Source organism: Mesocricetus auratus, unplaced genomic scaffold (genome assembly GCF_017639785.1).
Source record: "Mesocricetus auratus isolate SY011 unplaced genomic scaffold, BCM_Maur_2.0 Super-Scaffold_100676, whole genome shotgun sequence".
In the NCBI taxonomy this organism is placed as follows: domain Eukaryota; kingdom Metazoa; phylum Chordata; class Mammalia; order Rodentia; family Cricetidae; genus Mesocricetus; species Mesocricetus auratus.
Window position 1 is genome coordinate 89098116 of NW_024429266.1, and position 26752 is coordinate 89124867.

General features: G+C 47.3%; 1 protein-coding gene across 2 annotated transcripts in view; it reads left to right on the forward strand.

The window, feature by feature from the left end:
- Positions 1 to 20963, forward strand: part of Prkce (protein kinase C epsilon) — a 507468-nt gene extending 486505 nt beyond the window's left edge. For both annotated transcript variants that reach the window (XM_040737387.1, XM_040737389.1), the window contains one exon: positions 17723 to 20963. In XM_040737387.1, the coding sequence (XP_040593321.1) occupies positions 17723 to 17869 (147 nt within the window). In that variant the 3' untranslated portion in view covers positions 17870 to 20963. The remainder of the gene's footprint in view (positions 1 to 17722) is intronic.
- The last annotated feature ends 5789 nt before the right edge of the window (positions 20964 to 26752 follow it).

Sequence of the window (26752 nt, forward strand, 5' to 3'; positions counted from 1 at the left end):
TTCCAGGGCACAGATATCCAAATGTCCCTTAGACAAACAGCTATAGTGGTGAAACCCGGACTAGCCATTTGTGCCATCTGAGAAGTCTGACTGCAGGAGTATGGATTTCTGTGACTGTGATGAAAGACTAGGCATTACGTTAATCCTTATAAGCATCCCAGGAAGGGTTCGGAGCTGGTCTAGTCAGTTCTGGGCTTGATTGGGTGTTTCTCTAGGCTTGTGAGTCTTCCTTTATAACTTGATGGATGTTGGGTTGGGTTGTACCTTTATGAGTTCATCAACATAGTATTTATTGAACTTAATCTCCTCTTTACCCCATCAGTTCTTGAACACACACATCACACCCCACGTCTATCTGTTGGGAGCATGGGGGTGGGGGATCTGTGAAACTAAATGTGATGGAAAGGGAGCGAGGCAGAAGAAATCAGGGCCGGCTGCCTGGAGAAGCCAAGTCTGGGCAGAGAAAGACGAAGATAGTTAAGGAGAGATAGCTTCAGAACACTTCTAACCAACAGGATTGATGGAGCCCACCCTTGGTTCTTTCTCTGCAGCCCTGGAGGAGAACATTGGCAGCAGCAAGGCAAAAAAAAATCTTCCACCAACACTCTATGAGCAATACATAGAGAGAGAGAGTGCATGAAGAAACTGACTGGAATATGTAGGTGCTAATAGTGATTAAAAGATCCAGGACTCCACTGACACAGCTGAGGAGAAATGTTGTAAGCCTGGACTTTTCAAAGTTTACAGGACAGAGAGAATGACAGGGTGAAGAAGAGGACCCCACCAGACAGGCTGGGATCCAGGTCCTCCACAATCCCAAGAGTTTTGTCAGGCCATGTCCCACCCTCCATCTTGCAGACGGGGTCACCTTGCTAAAGGAGCTTTGTCCTCCTGCCTGTGTCTACAGAGAGCTCTGAAGGATGGTCCAGCAGCCAGGAGTGCAGAGACAGTGCCCAGAGGCTGGCTTGGGTGTGGCAGAGGAGGAGTCCAGTCCTGCAGTCTTTAAGGCCTCCAGCTCACCTTTGCTGTCTGTAGAGTACAGGTGCATAGGCAAACTGTGCACACTCATGTCCCTTCATGTTCAGGCCTTAATGTTCAGGCCTTGAATTTCCAGCGAATTGTCAGTCGCCACAGAAAGAAGCCCCCCAAATCTACTTTTGTTTATGGGGTACAGATGCCCTGTTTACTCCCATTGTGCTGAGGAGCAAGTGAAAGACTTGGATATATCCTAAAAGTAATATTCAACTGGGTGTAATGGCACACACCCTTAATCCAGCACTCAGGGAGGCAGAGGCAGGGTGAGTTCAAGGCCAGCCTGGTCTTACAAAGAGAGTTCCAGAACAGCTAGTGCTATTAGACAGAGAAAGACTGGCTGGGGGGAGGGTAGTATTCAAGCATGACTGTAGAATTCTGGGATTTGACCAGTGTACCTCAGGGTTGTCACCTATGATGACTTCACATCAACCTATCTTTTCAAAGTGAAGGGGCTTGACCGCAGGCATGCTAGCCATCTTCTGGCATGTTTTTCTGGATTCTTACTTCTGAGACCTACTCCACCTTGAAGGGTTTCCATGGAGCACAGAGTGTCTTTAGGCATGTGAGTCCAGATGAGTCCAGATTGCTAATGGCTGGGCCAGCGAGGCATGAAACCTGCCTTGCATAGAGACAAGCCCTACGGAGTATGCTTGTCAACTGCAATGACCCTCAGAGTGAACTGCATCTTTCCCGAGACTATAGCTAGCCTTCCCCCTCCCCCCACAGCATTCGGCAACAACAGAGCTTGAAGTCTTCCCAAAGAAGCATAACACACTTGGACCCTAGGTACTGAGCTGGGCCCAAATAATCCAGAATGGAGTCATCCCAAAATATGGGACTCCAGAATTACATGCTCATTCTATATCACAGGTGGTAGGCTAAGGGGGAGGCACTAGACACCTGGGTCCTGGTCCTGCTGTTTGCACCACTCTGAACAAGTTACAAGGGCTCTCTACCTCCTTCTGATGAAATAGGGGCTTAAGTAATCCCCCATGGTTCCTTACACACCTCCGTGTCAACATGCTTCATGAGGGAAGGAATTTGCACGGTCCTCAAATTTCTCACAATAAAATGTACAATAGACTATATACCATTTTGATGAATTCTAAAAATGTTTGTACCCGTACATATCTGTCTGCACAATGAGTACAGGGGACGCCTCCACCCTCTCCAGAAGTTCCTGGTTCCCTGAGCGCCAACCAACCTTCATTTACCTTTTCTAAAAGAAAGATTCTATCCTCCTCCTTTTGAGTGTGTGAGTGTGTTGTGTATGTGGTGTGTGTGTATGTGTATGTGTGTGGTGTGCATGTGTGTGTTTTGTGTGTGTGGTGTGTCTGGGGGTGTGTGTGTGCATCTATGTGTGGTGTGTGTGGTAGGCATGTGTGCATTGTGTGGTGTATGTATGTAAGTGTGTACTGTGTGGTGTGTGTGTGATATGTATGTTTGTGTTTGTGTGTTTGTATATATGTTCGTGTGTGTGTGTGTGTGTGTGTGTGTGTGTGTGTGTGTGTTTTCCAGGGATCAAATTCAGATCCTCACTGGCATGGCAAGCATTTCACCAGCTGAGCTTCCCCATCTCCTCAGCACGTCATCGTCCTCATGTAACTGCTGTTTCAATTTGTTTTCTCAAGTTTTACATAAGTGAAACCACACAGCGTGTCTATTTTTTCTTTGTGTTGCATCTTTCACTCAGCATGGTGCCTTTAAGGGTAGGGCTCTCATTTTTAAGTTTTTATTAGACACAAGAGTCCAGTGTATCACCTTAGACCCATGGGCCAAGGTTAACAATTGCTTCTACTGAGGGGGGTTGCCGATTTGTTCAGGGGTGTGTTCCCCCACACTTAGGATGCCTCCTGATACATAGCAGGTATTTGGTCTGTTTGGGGATGAGTGAATATACTCTGTAGATCTTAGAGATGTCCACAGTGCTTGTCTACTTAGGATTTCTCTCCCAGGTTCATCTCTAAATTCTCTCCTCACCTTTTATGGCCCAAGGCCTGTGCCAGTCTATGCCTGGAAGCGTAGGGTAATTAGAACCTATATTAGGAAACCTGAAATTGCCATTGAATCGGGAGAGAAAGTGGGTGATCTCACCTTGACATGAGAGGCACATATTTGAATGTTTACAGTTCCTGTTTCAAAGCCAGCAGGCAGCACGATAATAAATCCCAGGCCAAGAGGACTGATCTCTCTCCAGCACACTTTCATACATAGTTTCCCTCTTGAAGACTCCGGCTACAAGCAGCAGCAGCATTCAATTGAAACGTCATAGTAAGTGGCAAAGGTCGCCACAGTTAGCTCAGGTTTGCCACAGTTTGCTGCCTGCTTCCAGCTGGGGACAAGGGCTCCTGGTGTATCACCAGCCTCGGGTGTTACTGCTGCGCGCCCAACCATGTGCAAACCTACACGGCAGAGCTCTGCTCCGTGGCCTTGGGTGGTAACCCTTCCTACAGCTGTTTATCTGTGTTTTACATACCAAGTCTCTGGGCCCCCCAGGACCTTCTTGCCAAACTTCAAGATCCACCCAGTAGTTAATCGGTTCAGTGGGAAAAAAGAAAACCGGAAAAGGCATAGGTTAGGATGGGGTCAAAGAGAATAGACTAGACACAGCATTGAACTAGAATTCAGAACGCATCACAGGTAGTACAGGAGTGATTGCATGACGTGATATGTACTGGAACATATATAAAAAGTCCCAAAGAGCTATGAATTAGGTACATGCTGCTCCCATAAAGTGTAAGAAATGACTGACTCCAATTTTTTTAAATGCTTATTTTACGTGTGTTGGGGGGCCGGTGTAGCTAACCATATGCATGTATGCAACACGTGTGCAAGAGCTCACAGAGGTCAGATGTCATGGAACCGGAGTTTCAGGGGGTTGTGAGCTGCCGTGTGTGTGCTGGGAAGCAGACCCAGGTCCTCTGCAAGAACATTAAGTTCTCTTAATCACTGAGCTTTCTCTCCAGCCCCAAGACCCAAATCTTAATAGTCGTGGGGACTGAACGCACTGAGCGGAGGGAGGTGAATGCATTTTCCTTTCAATGCAGCCGCACACAGCTGGCTGAAATCATGGAAGCGGTAGCATTGGCTAGGCAGAGTTCTTGTAGCCAGTACATATATCTCCACATCCATGCCTCCTGGCAGGTACTACTCTGAGGCAGGATGGCTCCTGCCAGGGTACCTAGCCCCAGGCGGAACAAGCTGAACACAAGTCCTGACTCACTGCTTGCTGACTGGCGGAGGGCACTATGAGCGAGTCGCTTAATGCCTACAAGCCTGGCTCCCGTTCCCGTAGTAGGATATAGCGGCATTCACCTCCCCTTAGAATGGGTACCAGCTTCATGTGTCAAGAACCTAAGGCACTCCATGCAGGGTCCACATCCAGCCAGGTCTGTAGCTCTGAGATTTATCACTATTTCCCACATGAAGAAACTGATGCTGTCCCAGGCGCCATGGCAGAGAGAAACACTAGACAGATACCCAGCCACATGGAGCTCTGGGCTATGGAAGACAGCCACCGACTGGGCCATCAGTTAGCCCCGAGTGCCAAGAAAGAGGAGTCCAGGCATGGAGGAAAGAAGGCGGGGGGTGCAAGACAGGACCAATGGCTTTGGGGCTGGTTCCCCAAGAAAGGTCATTCCTTTCCCATGTGGCACCAAACACCCTCCCTTTGCAGCAGGTCTCAGAGCTGGTGGCAGCACCATGAAAGGGGATTAACCCTCTCCTGCCCTCAGCTCTGCTCTTGAGGAGTGGGAAATGGGGGCCTGGCACTGTCTGCTGGACTCTGGGGAGTTCCTTCAAGCAAAGGGAAGTTTGCACAGCAGGCTGCCTTGCTCTGGTATTGTTGGCTTTACTGGGGCACCATGGCCCCGAGGCCATCTGTGAATTGTAGATCGAGTTCTGTTCATGTGCACTGTAGTAGGGCAGTGTGGACTCAGTTGACACTGTACAACTCTTAGCTGGGCCTTTATACTTCTGTTGCCAGGTTTTACAGTCAAATTACCCAAACCAAAGTGTTCTCATGGATGCTGGGCAGGCCTAGGTAATTAGTTGTGGGCACTGCCCACCAAAGCCTCTTTCCCAAGAAGAGGGAAAAGGTGTGTCTGGAGCTAATAGTCGCAGACGTTTGACACCACGTGGTCTTCATCCAGGAGGAATCCCCTTTTTTATTTACAGCCTCCCCTATGGGGGATAGTATAGTCATGGAACCCCGAGGGGTTCCTCATGCCCTGGAGACCTTCTGGGGCTTTCCCTGTGTGTGTTACTCAGAAGGAGATGTGGTACCACAGAAAGTGTCGGCTTCAGTCAGTGAGGCTCCTTGCAGTCCTAGGACGATCCCAGAATCCTGCACGTAAGACAAGTGCTCCACCACCAAGCTTGACCTCAACTCCAAACCCGTGTACCCTCCCCTCGAAAACCTAAATTTGCCCCTACATACAACACAGCTGTATCCTGTTGTATGTTCCTGAGACTCCAAATTCCCTCCTTGAATCAGTGACCTCTCCAGGTGTGAGATCCTGATGTCAGAACCTGAGTAAAGTTTTATTGGAATGCTACCCGGGGTCACTCTGTTGCATCATGTCCGTGATGCCTTTGTACTACAAGGGTGGAGCTGTAGTATGGTTTCAACAGATATCACATGCTCACAGAGCCTAACATGTTTACTATCTGGCCTTTTAGAAAAAAAAATATGTTAACTCTTGCTTTAGGGAGTGTGTTAGTCACCTTTCTTGCTGCTGTGACACAAAACATCTGACAAAATAACTTAAGAAAGAAAAGGTTTACTGGGCTCACAGTTAGAAAGGACACAGACCACCATGGCTGGGAAGGTGGCAGGAACAGGTGAATGACATACTCACCTGGCTTCCTCCTCTACTCCCTTGTATTCAGACCTGGGCACCGGCACAAGAGGTGGTGCCTCAAACGTTCAGGGTAGCTCCTCCCCTCCTCGGTTATTTCTCTGGGCAAGCACCCTTGCAGACATGCTCAGAGACCTGAGAGGTGTCGCTGTCACAGTCTGGGCCCCAGCTTCCCAAGCCCCACTTTATACTCTATACATTTGCTTAGAACGATCAATCCATAGATTGTAGACCGTGGCGGAAGCACGTTGAAACTATCCTTAAGTCTCCTCCTCTAACTAGATGGCAAGGATCTGATTCCTGTTTCTGTGCAGCAGAAGCCACCGGGGAGTGGTGGATTGGGTCCCACCTCCTTTCTTCTGGAAGTTTCCAAACCAGCGCCATAGTTTTGTTTTTTGTTGTTGTTGTTGTTGTTATTGTTGTTGTTGTTGTTTTGTCTTTTGTTTTTTTTTTTTTTAAAGATCATGCCAACAAGTGTTTGAGGTTCTGAGACCACATGCCCTGCCCTGTGATGGAAGTTGGTGGTTGCCTGCGAGGCCCAGCCAATGCAGAAAGAGCAGTTGGCTGAGCCCGCTTGCTTTTGCAAACAGTTGTTGGGTGTGAGGGGAGGAGTGGGTAATCCTGGGATCCTTCCTCCTCATTCTTCTAAAGTAACCCTGCAGATGGAATTTCTTTTAAAAAATGACTAGTTTAGCAAACAGTAACTAGGAAGAGGGGAGGAGGAGATGTGAATTCCATCCAACAGCTGACCTGACAGAATTCAGCTGTGGTTAGTTGTTCAGAATGGCTGGCGGGCTGAGGCAGTTTGGTTCATTTCAACAACACATTTGCAGCCAGGTGTAGTGACTTAACACCCGTAACCTCAACCCTTGGGAGGTGGAGGTAGGAGGATCGGAAGTTCAAGATCAGCCTTGGCTACCGAAGACCCTGTCTGCAAAAATAAATAAGCATGCATTAATTAGTTAGTTTTAGTTAGTTAGTTAGTTAGTTAGTTAACATGGCCTGGGTGATGTCTCATCATCTAAGTGTGGAGTCTGCAAGCGTGATGACCTAAGTTCAGGCCTCAGAACCCGAGTGAAAAGCCGAACGCAGTGGCACACACCCACAGTGCCTGCACCCCTAAAGTGAGGTGAGAGACGGAGACAAGAGGATCAGCCAGAAGCTCCCGGGCCAGCTGCAGAGCACAGCGACGAAACAAGAGGCCGTGTCTCAACAAGATAGCCAGCAAGGACCTACTCCAGAGAGCTGACATCACACCTCCACATATGTGCACACACATGTGCATGTACACAGATACCGAATTTAAATGTGCAATGGATATGCTATTTGTGTTATATATAAATGCATATACTACACATGTATATATTATATACTTGCATATAAATACGCATATATGATTATCCCCCAGGCATGGTGGGTATCCCTGGAGATGGAGGATGACTCTGAATTCTAGGACAGACAGACTGTGGAGTAAGACCCTGTTTCAAAAAGGAAGTGGAAAGCTGGGTGTTGGTGGCACATGCCTTTAATCCCAGCACTCAGGAGGCAGAGGCAGGCAGATCTCTGTGAGTTCAAGGCCAGCCTGGTCTACAGAGAGAGTTCCAGGACAGCCTCCAAAACAATACAGAGAAACCCTGTCTCAAAAAAATAAAATAAAATAATAAAAATAAAGTAAAAAAGGAAGTGGGGAGGGGGAGACAGAGCGTGCACACATACATGCTTGCGATGCCCCACAGAAGTAGGCTGGAGAGGAGAGCTGCCACATTGTGGTGGGGCATGGCCCCCATCCGTGGCTCCCCCAAGCCCCCTTTTCCCTCTTTAGACCAGGGAGTGGCCAGGAACTGAGTGAAGGGTTCTGATTTTAGCTGCTGTAAAGCCCATTGTTTAAGTTTTAAAGGGAAAATGGTGTTGGCTTTTCTCTCCCAGCCAAGGCTCCAGCAACTTTATGAAATAAGAGTGGCAGTGGCGGTCACAACCCCGGGAACTCTGGCCCATTTGCTTAGGAGACAGATAGTTGTCTGAGACTGAGGTGGCTAATTCTGAGCATCGGATTAAAGAGGAGAAGAGTGCAAGTGGGGTCACCTCTGGGAATTGAGAAGACCTAAGGACCCGAGTCTGTGCTCCAGGCAGGTAGCATCAGGGCCAGACTTACATGTTCCCAGTTTGTCTGGCTCTGCTGCACCCGGTGTCCCGGGCTCCCAGCATTCCGTGTGTGTGTGTGTGTGTGTGTGTGTGCACATGTGCATGTGCACGTGTGCTGTGTGTGTGTCGTTCATAGAAAACAGCATCTGTGGTGTCACAGGAAGCTGTGCTGAAAGCAAAATCTGCCTTTTGCCGTTTGCTTTTCTTCATGTCACCTTGCTTCAGAAAGCATAAAGATGGTACAGTGTACATACCACTGCCATGGATGTTATACTGGGGAACGTGGGCGGGGTACAGTGTACATACCACTGCCATGGATGTTATACGGGGGCGGTGGGGGGGCAAGGCACAAAAGGCTCTGTTTTGTTTTATATTTTTCTTATTTTCTGTTTATTTTTTGACAACATTTCTCCCGTCCCTCCCTCCAAATCCTCTCCTCTGCTCCTCCCCACTCTCCTTCAAATTCATGGCTTCTTGTCATCAGTGGTTATTGCATGCACATATTTATCTGCATATATATTCCTAAATGTACCTGGTTAAGAAAGGTTCTTTTGAGTGATCACACATTTGACTCTTTGCTGTAGGTAAACGCTGGTCACTTCTAGATTTAGTGGGCATGGAAGATGAAAGGACACTGTTACCAAGAAGTGACACCAGACAGAGCCTCTCCTTGGATCACCCAAAAGATAATGCTGTTTGTTCCATCCCAGCGATGGTTTTGATCTGTGTTTCAGAGGGACCCTGCTAATGGTGATGGTTTTGATCTGTGTTTGAGAGGGACCCTGCTAATTATTTACTTTGTTCAATGGCATTTAGTGTTCCCACTTGAGTGTACTTAGTCTCCTGATCCCTATAACAAATACGTGGGGGGCAGTACGAATGTCCCTGTTTTATGAATGAGTAAATGAGGACACAGATAGGACATATTTGCCCAAGGCTAGAAGTGTTGGTAGTTAGAGAATGCAGAGTAAAATCTAGGGCGTGAGATGGCTCAACAGTTAAGAGCACTGGCTGCTTTTCCAGAGGTTCGAGTCCCAGTACACACATGGCAACTCACAACCATACAAATAGAATCTAGATTAGTGGTTCTCAACCTTCCTAATGCTGCGACCCTTTAATACAGTTCCTCATGTTGTGGTGACCCCCAGCCATACAATTATTTTGCTGCCGTTTCATAACTGTCACAATGTAAACATCAGATATGAAATTCTGTGGGGGTGGAGACCCACAGGTTGAGAACCAGTGATCTAGGTGGTCAGGCAGAGGGCCTGAAGGCTAAGCCACTTCTCAATGGCTCTCAAAAGTGTTCACTGGTAAACTTTCAGATGTCTCCATTTTATTTTATTTTATTTTAAAGGAGTCCCAAGTATAGATGGAAGGGGAGAAACTGAAAAGAAAACGCCCACAGTTAGCATGAGCTTCAAGGAGCTCATCCAGAACTGTAGGCTCCTGAACAAGCTTTTTGACATCAAAAAGGCTGTTTAGAAACTGATAAGAAAAATAAAGTGATCTGCCCCTCTCTACATAGTCTCAACCAAGCTGTGCATCGGACTTACTCAGCTTCCAGGGTACAGAGGCTGAGCCCCACCACTGTGGAGCTGACTTCCCCGGGTCTGGGGCAAGACTTGGCCTTCTATACAGCTGTGTTTGTTTTTGATAGACCAAGAGCTCCTGTTACACAGTGACCAGGCTGTGCAGCTGTAGCTGGGTAGAACACGTGCTGAGCATGCTTGAAGCTATGGGTTCTATCTCCAGCACCCTCCTGCACACACACACACACACACACACACACACACACACACACACACACACATACACCACACACACACACACACTCACATACACCACACACACACACACACTCACATACACCACACACACACACACTCACATACACCACACACACACACACACTCACATACACCACACACACACACACAGCACAAACACCACACACACACACACACACACTCACATACACCACACACACACACACACATACACACACACAGCACAAACACCACACACACACTCACATACACCACATACACACACACACCACACACACATACACACACAGCACACACACACTCACATACACCACACACACACACACACACAGCACAAACACCACACACACACTCACATACACCACACACACACACACCACACACACATACTCAAACCACACATACTCACTACACATACACACAACACACACAAAACACACTTCCACAGAAATACATAGCACACATGTATACACCACACACACACACATCACACATACACACCTTGCACACATACCACACACACATACTTAATATACACACGTACACACAACACACACATACATACAACACGCATACAATATACACAAAATACACTTCCACAGAAATACGCACAACACACACACACACACACACTCAGCACACACATACACAAAGGACAAAGCTAAATGAAGCAAGGCTGTGATTGTGTGTGCAATGAATTCTCCCACAAAGAGAAACATATTCAAAATACAAAGATTAGGGCAAGAACTCCTTACTTTTTCATAAAGTTCACTTAGGCATCCCTAATAGTTCATGCCCAGGCTAGACCTCAGTCTAGGTAAGCGTACTCTCTGGACATAGCACACGGGCCGTATTGGTTAAGGCCATCCCGTGTGGATCTGGAACTAAGCTGCTGCTCTAGGCCCTGTTGCTGAAGGTTCCTCTGTGTCTGCCCCGTCTTGTGCCAACTTGAACATGGCAAAATAGACTGGCAGAGAAACAGTCCAAGACAGGCACACGGTCTCCAGGCACTCAGGAATAGCATGTAGGAAAATATGGGGCTATTTCTAGATGGATGCTGTTTTTGATATTTTTACACTCATTATTAATGTGTATGGGGGCGTGCAGGAGCATGAGTACAGGTCCGAGGCTAAGTGTCAGAAGTTGGCCCTTTCTTTCCACCTTCTGGCTCCTGGGGTTCCAGTTCAGGTCTTGGGGTTTGGCAGGAGGTGCCCTTACCTGCTGAGCCTCCTCAGCAACTCTGAGTATACTTAAATCAAGGGTCTAAGTTTTCACGAGAACTCACTTGTGGCGGTTTAGAGAGAACGGTAAGTCACGTGGGGCCAGTTAGCTTCAGGCGTGTGGAGAAGTGCTCTAAGTGCGTGTGCTCTTCCACTGCGCAAGCTCCCAGTGTCGTCTTCATAGACGAGAGTTTTGGAAGTGAGTGCACACCGGAGGCAGAGGCCGGCAGGCAGGTCTCTGAGCTGAAGGTCACCCTGATCTACAAAGTGAGTTCCAGGATGGTCAGGGCTACGTAAAGAAACCCTGCCTCAAGAGTCAATCAATTAATTAATTAGCTAATTAGTTAATAAGGAGAAAGCTGTAAAGGGTTGTATTTAGGGAAATTTCTAACTTGAGAGCTAACTTGAAATTCTGTCCCAGCCCTCATTTTAGCTAGTCAGAGCTCTGGAATAACTCCCCCCTTCCCTTTAATTTCTTTTTTTTTTTTTTTTTTTTTTTTTTTTTGGTTTTTCAAGACAGGGTTTCTCTGTATTATTTTGGAGGCTGTCCTAGAACTCGCTCTGTAGACCAGGCTGGCCTCGAACTCACAGAGATCCGCCTGCCTCTGCCTCCCAAGTGCTGGGATTAAAGGCGTGCACCACCAACGCCCGGCCCTTTAATTTCACATAGCAGCATGTGTGTAAGTGGATTTACATGTGCTCTGTTGATGAGCATGTGTTTATAATGAGCATGTATGTCAAAAGACCCAGTTCACGGATAATGAGAAAGAACTTTCCTGATTGAAATTCCTGTTTTTCATTTTGGAACATTACTGAAAGCTGGGGGGGGAGCTTAGAATACTGACATTTCAAAGCAGAGGGATTGGATACCTGAAATAAAACTAGCTCAAGCTCATAAACGTGAAGTTATCTCCCGTTGCCAACTTTGCAGCGGGTACCCTCAAGGACTATCAAAGAGAAATGCGGCCCGTCTGACACATTAGAAGAGCCAAACGCAAGAGGCAGTCCCTTGGGGACTTGGGGAGAGGGAGATGGGAAAGAGGCCGCTGTTTCCAGCCACAACCTTGAGGCGTACTTTCCTAGCTCTACACTGTGCTCTCTTGTCAATGTCACTTACGCCATGAAGAGGAAGAGCACGAGAGGGACCAGCAAGACAGACACTTGAGGGCCAGCCCCGTGACACAGTCGGTCAGAGCACAGTCATCAGCTAATCTGGACATCAGATTAGGGCAGAGGCAGCCCAGCTCCCCCAAGAGCTGGCATTAAGAGCGCAGTGTGTGAGAGCTATGAGACAACCATCCTCACCGGACAAAAAGTAGCCGGAACCCATCTTGTTGCTGACCGTGTTCTGCTGTGCTACTCAGGGGACCTCCTAGTCTGAAGAATAAGTCGGGTCCCTGGGGCTTTGTTTCTTGGGTGGAGTCTCTCAGATGGGGGGAGCTATAAAACTGCTTCCCCTGAATTCTTGCACCATCCCACCGTAGATGCCAGAAACATGCCTCCTCCTTGGAGTCAGATTTGGATCTCCTGAGCCTAAGCTTCCATTACTGAAGAAATGCCAGAGGAAGTAGGAATTGCTTTCCTCTAACGTTGACCTCTCACATACATACCCATCAAGGCACTGAACACCTTTGCCTTGATGGAATTTCCCCAAACCCTAGCTGGTTACTGTTCCTTTCTTGTAGTAGCAATTAGACAGCTAACTCTGTGCCCGGAGGGACTAAGATAAGAGAGCCCATCAACTCCCATTCATAGGCCCCTGGGGCTGGGCCCTTGTCTGGGCTGTCCTTATGAGTCAGACGTTAGCTTCCACCCCACTCCTGCCTCCACTTCCCCATCGGACAAACCCCTCTGGCAGAATGGCAGCCATTGACCATTCTGGGCAGTCACTTTGCTGGGTTAGATACGAGAGGCTCATTCATCTCTTCCAACAGATGCCAATAGCTGTCAATCAATGGCAGGCATGGGGCAGAGGATGAATGATGAGTTCAAGCCCATCCCTACTTGTATAGGGAGGCCCACGGTATGTGAGAATGGAGAATAGTGGGGCGTCCACCCAAGGCTCCTCTCAGACCACTAGCAGGGGACAAGCAAGGCTTCCTGAAGGAAGGGCATTCACACTAGATGGGAAAGAGAAACGGATGAGGACCATAGACAAGGAAGAGAGAGGGTGTACTCCATCCAGGCAGGAGGTGAGCTGGGCAAAGGACTAAGGCATGAAGAAGCTCTGTGAGTGTGGGGTATCACAGATCAGCGGTGCCCAGAGACGGTACCAGGGTGCACAGGGAGAAGATCCTATAGGACTTAGAAGTGAGCCAGCGTAGGCACTTGGGACTCAGTTCTCAGGGTTGGAAGGCGCCGTAGAAGAATCTAGAATAGTAAAGAAGGTGCCGAGACCTTCAGGAAGGCCTATTCAGGTAGGATTTGGGGATATAGAGAGAATGAAGGATAGTTCCAATGTGTTTATCGTGGAAAACACCTGAGAGGTGTGTGATATGGGCCCGTGGTACATGGTACCCACAGCTATCAGGTGCTCACCCAATACATGTGGCAGGCAGCCTGTAAGGTATTGTCAACACCACAATTTTGCAGACGCAAAGACAGTGCCCACAGAGCTTAGCATCAGTGTCCTATAAGCAGGGGAGGACAATGTCAAGGACGGTGGTCTTTGTTTTTCTCCATGCATCCTTCCCTGAGTGTGGCCCAGAGGTTGTGGGAAAGGCTGTGTAGAGGACGGAAAGTCTGTGGAGTCAGAATGATGCTCCTGGGTCCAGTGTCACTTCTTGGACAGCACAGTATGAGCACTGGGAAGGCACACAGACTGAACAAGGACAAAGTAGGCATTATCTCTGAAAGCCTGAGTTTGAACCATAGAGGTGAGTCTTGGGTGTACTATGAAGAAAGCAGAAGTGTTGGAAAGAATACAATTAGTGAGTGAAGGAGACAGTCTCAGCCCTTTCTGGTTTGGGGGATGCAATGCTGCCTAAATGCCAGTGACGGGGGAGAGGGTGCTTTGAAAAAAAAGTCCCAAGCCTCCCATCTTCAACAATCAGGAATTGCATCCCATGGGGCTGTTATCTATTTAAATTGGAAATGGGTAACTAATGTGCACCTAAAATGTCAGGGCCAGGCATCAAGTTGTGCAAGGGGCTGTGGCCAGTCTGTAGCGATCAGCAAAGATGGCATCCCTCGTATGGAGATGTGACTCGGTGGTAAGAGTGCCTGAGTGTCATGTGCAAGGCTTGGGTGTGATGCCCAACAGTATTCCCAGATGGCCTGTGGGAGGGGGAAATGGCATATTCTTCTGAATGCACTTGGGTGATTCTGGGATTGCCTCGAGAAACCCAGAACTGAGCTAAATGACTCCCCCAGCTAGCTCATGATGGAATCATCTCTGGATATAGCAGCAGAGCCCAATAACCAATGAGCTGTGAAGCCTAGACACACTGGAGACTCTCGCTCCATTGCTGTGCCCGGCTGACCTCAAGACAGCAAACCAGTTTCTGTGACTAACAAGCATTAATCTGTCACTGATGACCAACTGATGAAATACGAGCAATTAAGTAAGCAAGGACAGCCAATGCCACAGAGCAAATGGGTTATCTGAGGTTCTTTATATATACCCTGCCCTCCTTGGTGACTAGTTGAAAGGTTGGGCCAGGACGGAGGTGTCCCTGCCCTAGAATCTCAGCTTATCCTTAGCTATGTTCCAAATGGATCTTTCCTCCTCTGGGAACCCTTCACTCTGGCCATTTGGTTGCCCTTCGTACAATGCCTGGTACTTCACAAGTTGTGGCCATTACCTCTCTGCCACCCAAACTCCCTCTGGCTGAGCCCTTTACCCAACACAGCCCTCCCTATCCTTTAACTTTATGACTCCTCCCCCTCCACTGGGGGGATCCCCAGGAGAGCCGCCCCAGCCACCATTGCCCCACAGCCAGCTTGCATCACCCTAAGGACCAACTTTGTCACCCGTCTCTGGAGCAGCTCTCTGCTCAGGTCTTCCATTCCTCTGACTCTGAAACCCCAGGAGAACAGCTAGACCCCCCATGGAAGACTATACTATGTCTGAGGTTCCCTGCTGAAGGGACCACAGATACCCCCCCATCACAGATTGTGTTTCTGGGCACTTCTTGCCTCTTCTGTCTTCTCTGTCCTCCCTCACAGTCTCCGAGACCCAAACTGTGCAGCTCAAGACCAAAGAGGCAGCATCAGTCAGGACTCATTGTGCTAAGGACAGAGTCGCTCATCCTGTCCCTTCCTGCCCATCATTATGTCTAATCTGGGCCATTGGGCTGGCTCCTCTGCCAGCTTCCCCATGCTCTAGACCCTCTCACTACGATTCCCAACTATCTCCCTGTTTGCCTGTGCCAGCCCCTTCTGGCTTTTTTTTTTTCCCCAAAAGCCTATTGGGTTCTTCTAAAAAAATGTTTCTCCTGGTTGACCTTCACCCTTGTCATGCATGCCATCCCATTCCTGCAGGGCTCACATCTCCTGTAAGTTCTACTAGGGGAGGAGGTGTCATGTTAAGACCTGGATATGAGTCTGGCTCATTCCCAGTTGGGTAACCCCAGCCAAGCCACCAAACCCCTCTGAATCACAGTTGCCTCCTCTACAAAACCAGAATCAAGATACTTGCCTGGTCTAAGGGTCAAATGAGCAAAGGAGTGTGGAGATGCATTGAAAAGTTCTGGAATAGTATCTCCCAACTTCCCTGTAGAATTTTCCTTTCGGGAAAGGCTTGAATCCATCATTCAGGAGCTCAGGATGGAAAGTGTCAAGTTTGAGGACCGGGTTTCTTTCTTCTAGCATTTCTCAGAGATTTGAATTTGTTCGCATGCCTGGGGACCATCCAAACACAGACTCAACATACGGCTTTATCTCAAAGATACTTTTTCTCACAGGCTAATTGTTAGCATCTTTAAGGTTACAGGTTTCCATTAAGAATAGCATGTTTCCTTATTAATCATCCTTTAAATAATGACTGACTTTTCTATAAGGTATACCGCATCATCTAGGCCACTAACCAGCTAGCCAGTGTACCAGTTGACCAATGTCCCAAAAGGCACTGCTGGAGGGCCTCCATCCTCTCCACTGTACCCCATACTGCGCTCAGTACTGTGGGCTTGGGATCGAAGGCCTCTATGGTCAGATTCCAGTCTTCCCTCCTGGCCATCCCTCACTGGGCTCTGATCCAGGCAGCTTGGCAGACCCATTGTTCTGTGCATACATGTTGTATGTTCTTGACCCCTGTTTTATCCCACCTTCTGCACATCTATACTGACATGTTATAAACCATTCTTCAGGTTTAGCCAAACCCTGACTTCTTTCTCTGGAAGTTCTTTGTAGCTAAAACAGCACAACCCAGACAAGCACACTCGGCTCTCTTAGGCATCTGCAAGCCCTTAAAGGTAGGGTATTGCTGACACTTCCTGACCCTCTCCCCAAACCAGAATATGTAGGTTTGTTTCTTGTTTTCTGCCCTCTATCCAAGCCCTAGATAGAAACCAGGAGCCACATAGATTTCCCCTGGGAGCTTGAATGTCTAGCTGGCTTGTCCTTCTGAACTGGGGACTAAGGTTCTCTGACTAAAATTGACCAAGAAAAGGACTATATGGTCTAGAGCAGTGGTTCTCAACCTTCCTAATGCTGCAATCTTTCAATACTGTTCCTCACGTGTGGTGACCCCAACTATAAAATCATTTATCTATCTATCTATCTATCTATCTATATATATATATATATATATATATATTAGCTTTTCAAGACAAGGTTTCCCAGAAGCTATGGAGCCAATCCTGGAAATGGCTCTGTAGATCAGACTGGCCTTGAACTCACAGGGATCCACCTGCACCTGTCTCCCAAGTGCTGGGATTAAAGGCGTGCACCATCACTGTCCAGCCACAAAATATTTTTGTTGCTAGTGTAAATATCTGTGTTTTCCAATGGTCATAGGTGACCCCTATGAAAGGGTTGTTCCACCCTACTCTAGAGATCACAACCCACAGGCTAAGAACCACTGGTCTACATAAAAGTATGAAAACACTGCAAGCCTGTGTGCTGAGTCAACATTGTAATAATGGCCAAGCCATGGGACTATAAAGTAAGGTAATGATGAGGGCAGATGGATGTCAAAGAAGGTGTTCCTGCGTCCTAATGTTGGCCCATCCTTCTAGAGTGGTCATATGAAGTAGATAAGGCAGGGCTATCAGGTCTGTCTCTGTGGGGAGAAAAACACTGGAGACTTTGGGCAGATGGATTTAAGTTTGTCCCCTGGGCACAACAAGGACTGTCTTTATGGAAATGGACAGTTATAGAAGATACCACAAGGGAACAGGAGTTGGAGGCTGTGCATCTTACTACACACACACACACACACACACACACACACACACACTCAGCCCGTGGAAATCCCACTTCCCTGCTTTTCCATCATACTCACGCACCCTCTTCCTTCTCACCTTAACTCATTCTTGCTCTCCTCCTCTTCACCTCTGGGTCCTGGGGCCATCCATTATTACCTCATTGGAACAGCCCTGTACCTGCTCCCTGGTAGCTAGAGGCTCGCTCTGGCAAAGGCTGGTCATCTTGATGCCCAGTCTCCGTGTGGGAGTGGGGGGTTCCCTTGAGAGGGAAGTCACGCCTCAACTCAACACCTTCTATTTTCTCTCCACAGAAAACCAAAAGAGATGTCAATAACTTTGACCAAGACTTTACCCGGGAAGAGCCGATACTCACGCTTGTGGATGAAGCCATAGTGAAACAGATCAACCAGGAGGAATTCAAAGGCTTCTCCTACTTTGGTGAAGACCTGATGCCCTGAGAAGCCGCTTCTGGTGGAGTTAGCTTGACAATGAAAGGAGGGTGCTGAGAAAAATCCCATGTTGCAGAGGCTCAGAAGGTCTCAAACTATTCCTCCACCCCAGAGCCCCAGTCCCATGTCCACTCTATTTATTGCAATCCCTCACCCCAGTCCATGTCCTTCCCCACCCTCCAGTGACCAGAAGGCACTCTGGGGTCTAGACTCAACCAGGAACACAGATGATCTGAATGGCGTCTGCTCTGCGGGTAGCTACGTACAGTGCTGGATTTGGATTGTCCGTCATCCATCTGTAACCCAGAAGCAACTTCAGTTCTTTTATTACAAGGGAAAAGCAAACAAGCCAACCCAACGCAAAGACTCTGGCTCTGCCACTGGATATGGAATCCCGACTCTTCTCTTTTCTCATTCCTCCTGTTCCCCAGCCTGCCATCCCCGCCCTTCTACCTAGGACAAGAGACTGGTACTTCTTCCATGTGAAGGCGGGTGCCCCAAGGCGTGCCCTTGATGGGAGGAGCCTGGGATGCTCAGGCTGGCCAACCATGTCCGTTTGCTCTGGAATTGCACATTCCTGCTTAGCTTTTTTTGAGCATGCCAAAGTTGTGTATGTTTGTATCTCATAGAAGAAATCATTTTGATTTTTGAACTCTTAACATTTCAAAAAACAAAACAAAACTGTTACCAAGTTCACTTTCTAATTGGCCAAAAGATAGACATCCCAGTGGGAAGACAGGTAGATATTAAAGGGCTAATCCACAGTAAGAATCCAGTCGTGCAAAGTTTATTAGTAATGCTTTAGTGGCACATGAGGGCTATGCAGAGACAGCAGAGGAAACTCTAGCTTCTCATCGTCAGATTTCTCCCTGAGCGCAAAGACCACCAGAGCAACAGCCTAGACCCTGAGGTTCCAGAACTATTCAGCTCCCAAATTCTCTCTCCATGTTTTTTCCCCCAAGTTCCCAGCATAAACTCTGTTTTCTGTGCACTTCTACAAAACGGTAGTACCACTTGTGGTTTGAAACATTCAGTATGCAAAATGAAGTATTGGAACAAAACTCAGCCTGGGCCAGGCAGAAGGTGTGAGGGGACTGATGAGCAAGTGATTTGAAGACTGACAAGGTAGTGGGATGTGGCCAGAGTTTTGGTGACATGTGATGGCAACTCGCGCACGCGCGGACTCTAATGGACTGATGTTACCTCCTGTAGATACGCTGACAGTGTTAGTCTTTGATGCCTAAGGGTTCTCTGTGGCTTTGTGTATATGTTCCCTAAAGGCCGTTTGATTACCTGTTTTATTGAACTGATTTAGCAGGGAATGGAATCCATTCCAACTGTTGCACGTGGATTTCCCAACTGCCCCCAAATATATATACTTTGTGAGTGGCAAAGTGGCACTATTGAAGCTTTTTGCCTTTTGTACATTTGAGATTTTTTTTTGTATATAGTGTTTGCTGCAAGGCCTGTGGAATTAATTCATTGAATATAGAGGTATCAACTGCTGCATGTTCTGGCATCTTATAAAACTTTAGTCAATGAAAGAATAACTATAATAATGTCCAGGTGCAATCCTCTTATCAACTGTTGGTTCAAGTTACACAGAGAGAGGTCTGCTTCTTCCTAGGGAGGGATGGGGTCCTTTCTGTTAATTCCTTTTGGATTGAAGATGTAACCATATGATGAGCTATATTAAATTCGCACTTGGTTCTTCTGAGCTCCATCATACCCCGATAGAAATGGCAGATGGAGAGGAATGTTCTCCATAGTGGTTGCCAAGCTTGGACAGTGACTATTTTGAGCCCATACTCAACGTGTCCCTATTTGCATCTGGCTGGTTTCAGCCCTCGTTACTGATTGTGACCTTCGGTTCTCTTCTGCTTTTTTTTTTTTAATGAAAAAAACTCAGGTGTAACTGTGATCTGTTCTTATGATGATTGCAAATATTAAATACTATGCTGTATGGATCTGTATGTTTGGCATACCAGGGAACTGATGAAGAACACTAGGTTAATTTAATTTATCTTCAGTGACTTGACACACTGGGGGAAGACTATCTTTTGGAGTGGCTAACAAGCACAGAAAGATCTTCATGGTGGTATCATCTCATTGTTTAGAAAAACACGATAATACGCCCATCATTCTCTCTCTCTCTCTCTCTCTCTCTCTCTCTCTCTCTCTCTCTCTCTCTCTCTCTCTCTCTCTCTCTCTCTCTCTCTCTCTCTCTCTCTCCCCAGCTTCCTTACTGTTGCGAACATTGGACAGCCAAGGCCAACATCTAGTGGCTGTTTTCTAAGGCTTGGTGGTATTCACGTGACAGTAGGGGCTAGGCGCTTCTTTTCAGCCAACTGGCACCGTTGCTGGGAAATCAAACACAATACATTCCACCAGCAAGCAGTAGGCAGTCAGCACCCTGGCTCCCTTTCGGTGCCCATAGCCGGCTGGCTGGGATACCTCTGGCCAATGCGGTTCTCACACTGGCAGGTTTGAATTCAGCAGAGTCCTACACTTGTATAGGATGTATACTGAGTCCTTTCAGGAAGAACTTAGTCCAGGGAATGTGACTTGGCGGTAGAACTCTTGCTTGCTGGTGGAGAGCCCTGTGCTCAGAGCAAAGTCAGGGGATGGCCACACTGATACATTTCTGCCAGTTCCTTCTTTTTTCAACTATCACTCTCTTTCTTTTAGAGAAAAGAAAAGTGAAAAAACAAACAAACAAACAAACAAACCAAAAACCTACATGAAGGATAGTATCTCTTCCCTTCCTCTCATTGATGGACTTTGTGAAGTAGAAACATATTTTTTCCTCCAAAGGTGAAAACATGATTCATTTTTGCTTTAAAATAATAAAAGAAGGCTAAAAAAAAATTACCTCTTTTTAAATGATGTGCAAGATAGTTCTGGCTAAATAGAAAACCTTTAGGGGTTTTACTTTGTGTTGTGAAGCTTTCTTTGTACATTTTTCCCTTCCTTTCTGGATGTGACTTTAATCCATTAGTGTCATAATTCATTGTACACATTATCGTGCCAAATGTACTGTCCTCAAAAGGGTGTGAGCGTGTATTGTTCCAGAACGTAATAAATATGATGACGTTAAATCCTACTTCTCCATCCCAGCGGGATGGCTGTCTCCTTGTACCTTTCCTACAGTAGAGACCAGAGCTGCTGGGATTAACTGTTCCTCCGTGGTTAGAGCTTGCCTGCATGAACCACGTCCTGGGTTTGATGCCCCAGGACCCACAAAACTCAGCGCCATGACACACATCTGTAATCTCAGCACTTGTAGAGGCAGTATGGCCAGAAGTTCAAGGTCATCCTCTGCTACATAATGATTTAGGGGTAGCCTAGGCTACAAGAGACCTTGGCTCAAAAACAAACAAACAAAACAAAAACCAAATTCTAGAATGTTAACTAACCCCAGTATTATGGGGCATACTTGTAATCCAGCACTAAGAAGGCAGAGGCAGGAGTATTATGAGTTCAAGGTCAGCCTGGGCTACATAGCAAAACTTCCAAAAATAGAACAATTCTACGGGTGAGAGAGATGGCTCAGTGCATGAAGACTTGTTACACAAGCCTGATGACCTGAATTCAGTCTGTGGGACCTACGTTGACACAGAGAGAAATGACTCCACGGATTGCCTTCTGACCTCCACATGTGCGCCTCGGCATACATGCCTACCACACACACACACACACACACACACACACACACACACACATACACACACACATCAGAACATGCACAATAATTTTATTTTATAAGGGGTGTATGTGTGTGTGTTTGGGGCAGAGGCCATGTGTGTGAAGGTTAGAGGTCAACTTTGTGGAATGGGTTCTCTTCTACCTTTATGTGGGTTTTGGAGTTGAAGTCAGTTCACCCGGCTGACCCGGCAGGCAACTTACCAACTGAGCCATCTCACCTGCCCTAAAGTCCTTTTAAGTTTAAAACCTTTCTAGTCTAAAACCCACAGGGTTTTTAGCTTCCAGTTTCTCCTTTGTAGGTATGTGAAGGCTGCAAATGATTTGTTTGCTCAGTCTCCTGGCATACCCCTGCTTGCCAACCAAAGAGATAAAGAAGATCAGATGTGCCCCTGGTACTTGGTGGTGGGCATCTTTCCCGTACTCAACCTCTGGGAGACTGGCAATGAAGCTACGGGCACCTGGATTCAGTTGCTGGGCCTGAGGCTGCACACCTTAGTTGGTAGCATGGTTACTTAGCTTCCAGGAAGCCCTGGATTCAGTCAGTAGGTGCCTATAGACTGGGTGTGGTGGCACATACCTGAAATCTCAGGATCTTGGGAGTGGAGACAGAGGACCAGAAGTTCAAGGTCATCCTTGGTGACATAGTAAGTTTGAGGCCAGCCTGGACTGCCTGAGTGCCTTGACTCAAAAACCAAAACAAACGCAAAACAAAACAACAAACAAATAGCCAGAATACCACCTGACAGAGACTAGATCTTACAACCAAAGATCACTCAGACCTCCTCAGAATTCTGCCTGTGGCTGCTGCTCCCAATCCCAAGGGCCAGGACATCCCTTACAAACCGGGAATTCCTTAAACTCATCTATGGATGGATTTGTTCATAGGGCTCTTGCTTTGTTCCCATGTATATCCCAGGCCAACGTGTGTCTGTGGCCATGCTAGCCACTCAAGGCTTTCTAGGTTCTACGCTGCTTAGATCCTTTCCCACCATGTCATGCCTGTAGTTCTGCCTCTACAAAGTGGAGTTTGGGGTGATGGTAGTAGTTCTTAGTTATGTTTGGCAGTGCTAGGGATAGACTCTAAACCCTTATATATGCTAGGCAAGTACTCCACCTTGACTTAATCGTAGCACTGAAGAATATTTGTGACAATCTGTCCCCTTCTCAGGGCACAAAACACCTTTATTTTATTTTATTTTATTTTATTATTTTGGACAGGGTTTCTCTGTGTAACAGCCTTGGCTGTCCTGGAACTCACTTTGCAGCCTAAACTGGCTTTGAACTCAGAAGTTCATCTCCCTCCCTCTCCTGAGATTAAAGGCATGTGCCATCACCACCCAGCCACAAAACATTTTAATATATTTTATTTTGTAGTGTTGGAGAAAGGACCCAGGGCCCTTAACACTACTTTACCAGGAACCCCAGATGACCTTTTCAAAAAGCTCCAGGTACTTTGGTGTGTAATCCTAAAAGGCCTTCTCTGTTTCTTCCTCTCAGTTTGCTTAGCTGATGGTGTGAGCATGGTCTTCAGGCCCACCCCAGGAGAAGGGATTGCTTGTCATTTAACTTTCTTCTCTGACTCAGTCAAGTGTTTCCAGGTAAGTGACCACCCAAGGAGAAGCAAGCATCCAATCAACATATCTATCTTATCATGAATTTAAACAAACAAACAAAAGGAGAAATATTAAACTCTTACACCAGAGGTCATCTCCAACTTGGGAGGTGAGGAAAGACACAGGGAGATGTGAGTCAGGGTTTCAGATAAATCAATTGTGGTAGCCTAGGTCTGTAATTCCAGCAGCAGGGATGCTGGAGCAGGAGAATTACAAGCATTTGAGGCCTGACTGGCATGCAGATTAAGATTCTATCTCAACAAACAAATGATAACACATACCTATAGGTAGAGATGGGAAGGTTGGGGGCTCCAGGTCATCCTCAGCTACTTAGCAAGTTCAGGACCAGCCAGGACTATAGAAGGCCCTGTCTCAAAATGGATTAAGGTCTAGAGACTTGCTATATGACATGGGCTTTGGTTAATGCAACTAGAAAACTGCTAATGGTGGCTGGCAGTTCTTGTTCCACCCTCCCAAGAATGGAGTGGGCAGAACAACATAGGGTATTAAAAAAAATGTGACTTATGAGTATCTTGGGAGCAATGGGATAAAACCACTTTAAACAGACTGGCACATATATTTAAATGAAGTCTTGGTGGTAGCTAGATGCTCAAATTTACAGGGTTGAGAAGCAGGAGCAGTCCTTTGCAGAGAGAGCCTGTGGGTCATAGATGTACACACCAGATGTCTGGAGGCTGGAACTATCAATTCCCATTTGCAGCTCAAGCATGAAGACTTGGAAACTGAGATGGGAATGTGTCTTCTCTGCCTCCAATCAGGGTTGAGTCCTAGCTACCAGCGTGAAGGAAGTGTAGCTCTGAACAAAGACCTCAGACACGGGGGAGTTTGGTCCAATGCCCCCGAGTCTTGAACGAAGTTTCATCACCATCTTCCTTTGAGCTCTACGGTGGTCTGTGAGCTGTGCATATGCTGCTCACATGGCCGAGGCCTAGCTAGCAGCACCAGACAGGGCTAGAAACAACTTCCTTGGGGGAAATGTTGGCTCATGAGCTAACATAAAAGGACCCAAGAAGGAGGACACCGCTGGTATTGGAGGTAGGTAGACAGGCAAAGATACTTAAAACGAGTCTCCACATTGAAAACAAAAGTTGGGCCTAGTGGCCCCGGGTGCTAGAGAAGCTGGCCCCAGACACTACCCCAAAATACAAAGGTTTCCAAGGACTTCTGTGCTTGTCCCTGCCAGCGATGTGACTTCCATGCCTGGAGTTGAAGAGTCTTCAGACCCACCCCAAGAAGAAGGGCATGTTTATTATGTATTTCCTCTCTGATTCAGCCGTAAAGATGACCCTAGGCTCAAAGCCTAGGACGGCAACAACAAAGTCCAGGAGATTAGAAAACTCAAACAGGTAGGCAGAGGCCTTCGGCATTCTAGGAAAGTACATTTTAACCAGTAAGAGGATCACCAGTCAGAACAGAAAGGGGACCAAATGTGTAACAGTGTCACTCAGTGTCACTCAGTAGGAGCTTTAGATATGGACCTGAGTGGTAACGTCCAGTGTTTCTTCTCTGAGTAGAAAATGATCCAAGGACTCTGGGAGACCTGACAACATCTACTAACATATTTTTAAATAATTACAAATAGTAATAATTAAAAAAAATGAGCCGGGCACGGTGGCTCACATCTTTAATCCCAGCACTCAGGAGGCAGAGGTGAGAGTCTCTGATTTGAGACCAGCCTGATATACAAAGTGAATTCCCTAATCAGGGCTGCTACACAGAGAAACCCTGTCTCAAAAAAAAAAAAAACCAAAAGAAATAAACAATAAAACAACAACAACAAACGTGCCCCCCTGGCAGCAGAAAATGCCATTGGCTCAAGAAAGTTGTGCTGGTTAATGTTTGTGTTGAGTTGACAAACACCCTAGGGTCACCTGGGAAAATCGAACCTTAACTGAGAAACCCCTGGCGCTGCTGCTGTTCCTTGAACTTCTAGTAGTCAGATGTGACAAATCTTTCCTCTGTAAGTTATGCCAGAAGCTACATGGAGAACAGGCTGAGATGCCTTTATCCTTCTCTCCTGGGATGGCACCTGAGATGGGCCCTGGGGGTCCCCAGTATTTCCATGCGGGGTTTCGTTTGTTTGCTCTTGTGACAGGGTCTTGCTATGTGGCTCTGGCTAGCCTACAACTCACAAAAATCTGCCTGCCTCTGAGTGCTAGAACTAAAGGTGTGCACTGCCTTACCTAGCTAAAAGCAAACAAACAAAAAAACTAAAGATCTGGGTGGTGGTGGTGGTGTATGCCTTTAATCCCATCATCACTTGGGAGGCAGAGACATGCAAGAGTTCAAGGTCAGCTTGGTCTAAAGAGAGTTCCATTCCAGGACAGTCAAGGCTACCAAATGAAAAAAAGAAATACAAAGGAAAGGGAAGGGCATGGCTGGTCTTAGGCATGGTGGAGGGGAAAGTTTACTGTAGATGTGTGGGAGATCATAGTCAGGGGCAGGGATATCTGGGGAATTCCAGAGTGGACATAACCAGACCAGGCTGAGCTGGGCCATGTGGGGGGGGAGAAAGGGGAACCAGGTGTTGTAGCCAGGAGGTCAAAGATTTAAAAAAAGGGGAGTAACCAAAATGTGTGGATGATATAGGGAAGAGCCTCTGGGGAAAGAAGGGTAGCCAAGCCCCTGGGCTGGAGAGCCCCAAGTTCATAGTAGGGGACTAGATATGCCTGCCACACCCGGTAACAGGTAGGGACTGAGGGACGCTGGGAGAACCTGGAGGCCAGGTCTGCTTTGATGCATTAAATAGGCACCTCAACCATTTGTCTGCAGTTTGAGACTTAAAGCTACACAGTGAAACCCTGTGTTGAAGGGGCGGGGCATTTATTTTTGTGGAGAGGAGCATATGCCAGGTGTGTCAGTGGCACACACACACACACACACACACACACACACACACACACACACACACACACATACACACACAGAGGTTAGAGTTCAGAAGTCAACATCTCCTTCTACCATGTTCCCAGAGGTGGAACTTTGGTTGTCTGGCTTAGCGACAAGTATCTTTACCCACTGAGTCATCTCTCCGGCCCTCCCAAGGTAAGCCTCACAAGATGGGCTTAGGGAGTCAACCCCAAACAAGACTTGGCCTCAGCGGTTTCACCCTAGGCGCCTCTTTCTGACATCCTACCTCAGGATGAACAGCTGGGAAGAACGGCCTGCCACCCCACAGGCTTTCTGAACTGCGTGACGGCCTTCTCATTAGTTACCTCTTCCCATTACTCCCAGAGCCGGAGCAGCTGGAGTCCTCTCCAGAATGGCTTTGCTTACTCACTAAGCTTCAAATGTTTGCCTAGAGCACTTTCAGAGCTGAAAGTCTTCTGAAAAGGCCTTTGATCCACTTGAAGGTGATTCTTCTGCAGAGTGAGTGGCGACTGGGCTTCGACTCCAGTTTCCCTTCGCAAGTCTGTAAAAAGTCGGTGAGCTAAAAGGCTAGCAGGCACAAGGGCTAGTAGTGCCTCTGCTAAGATTTTCCTAGATAAGCATCCCGACCGACCCTTGGTCAGCCTATAGCTAAGCGAGGGGTCAGAAGGTGACCGATCTTCAC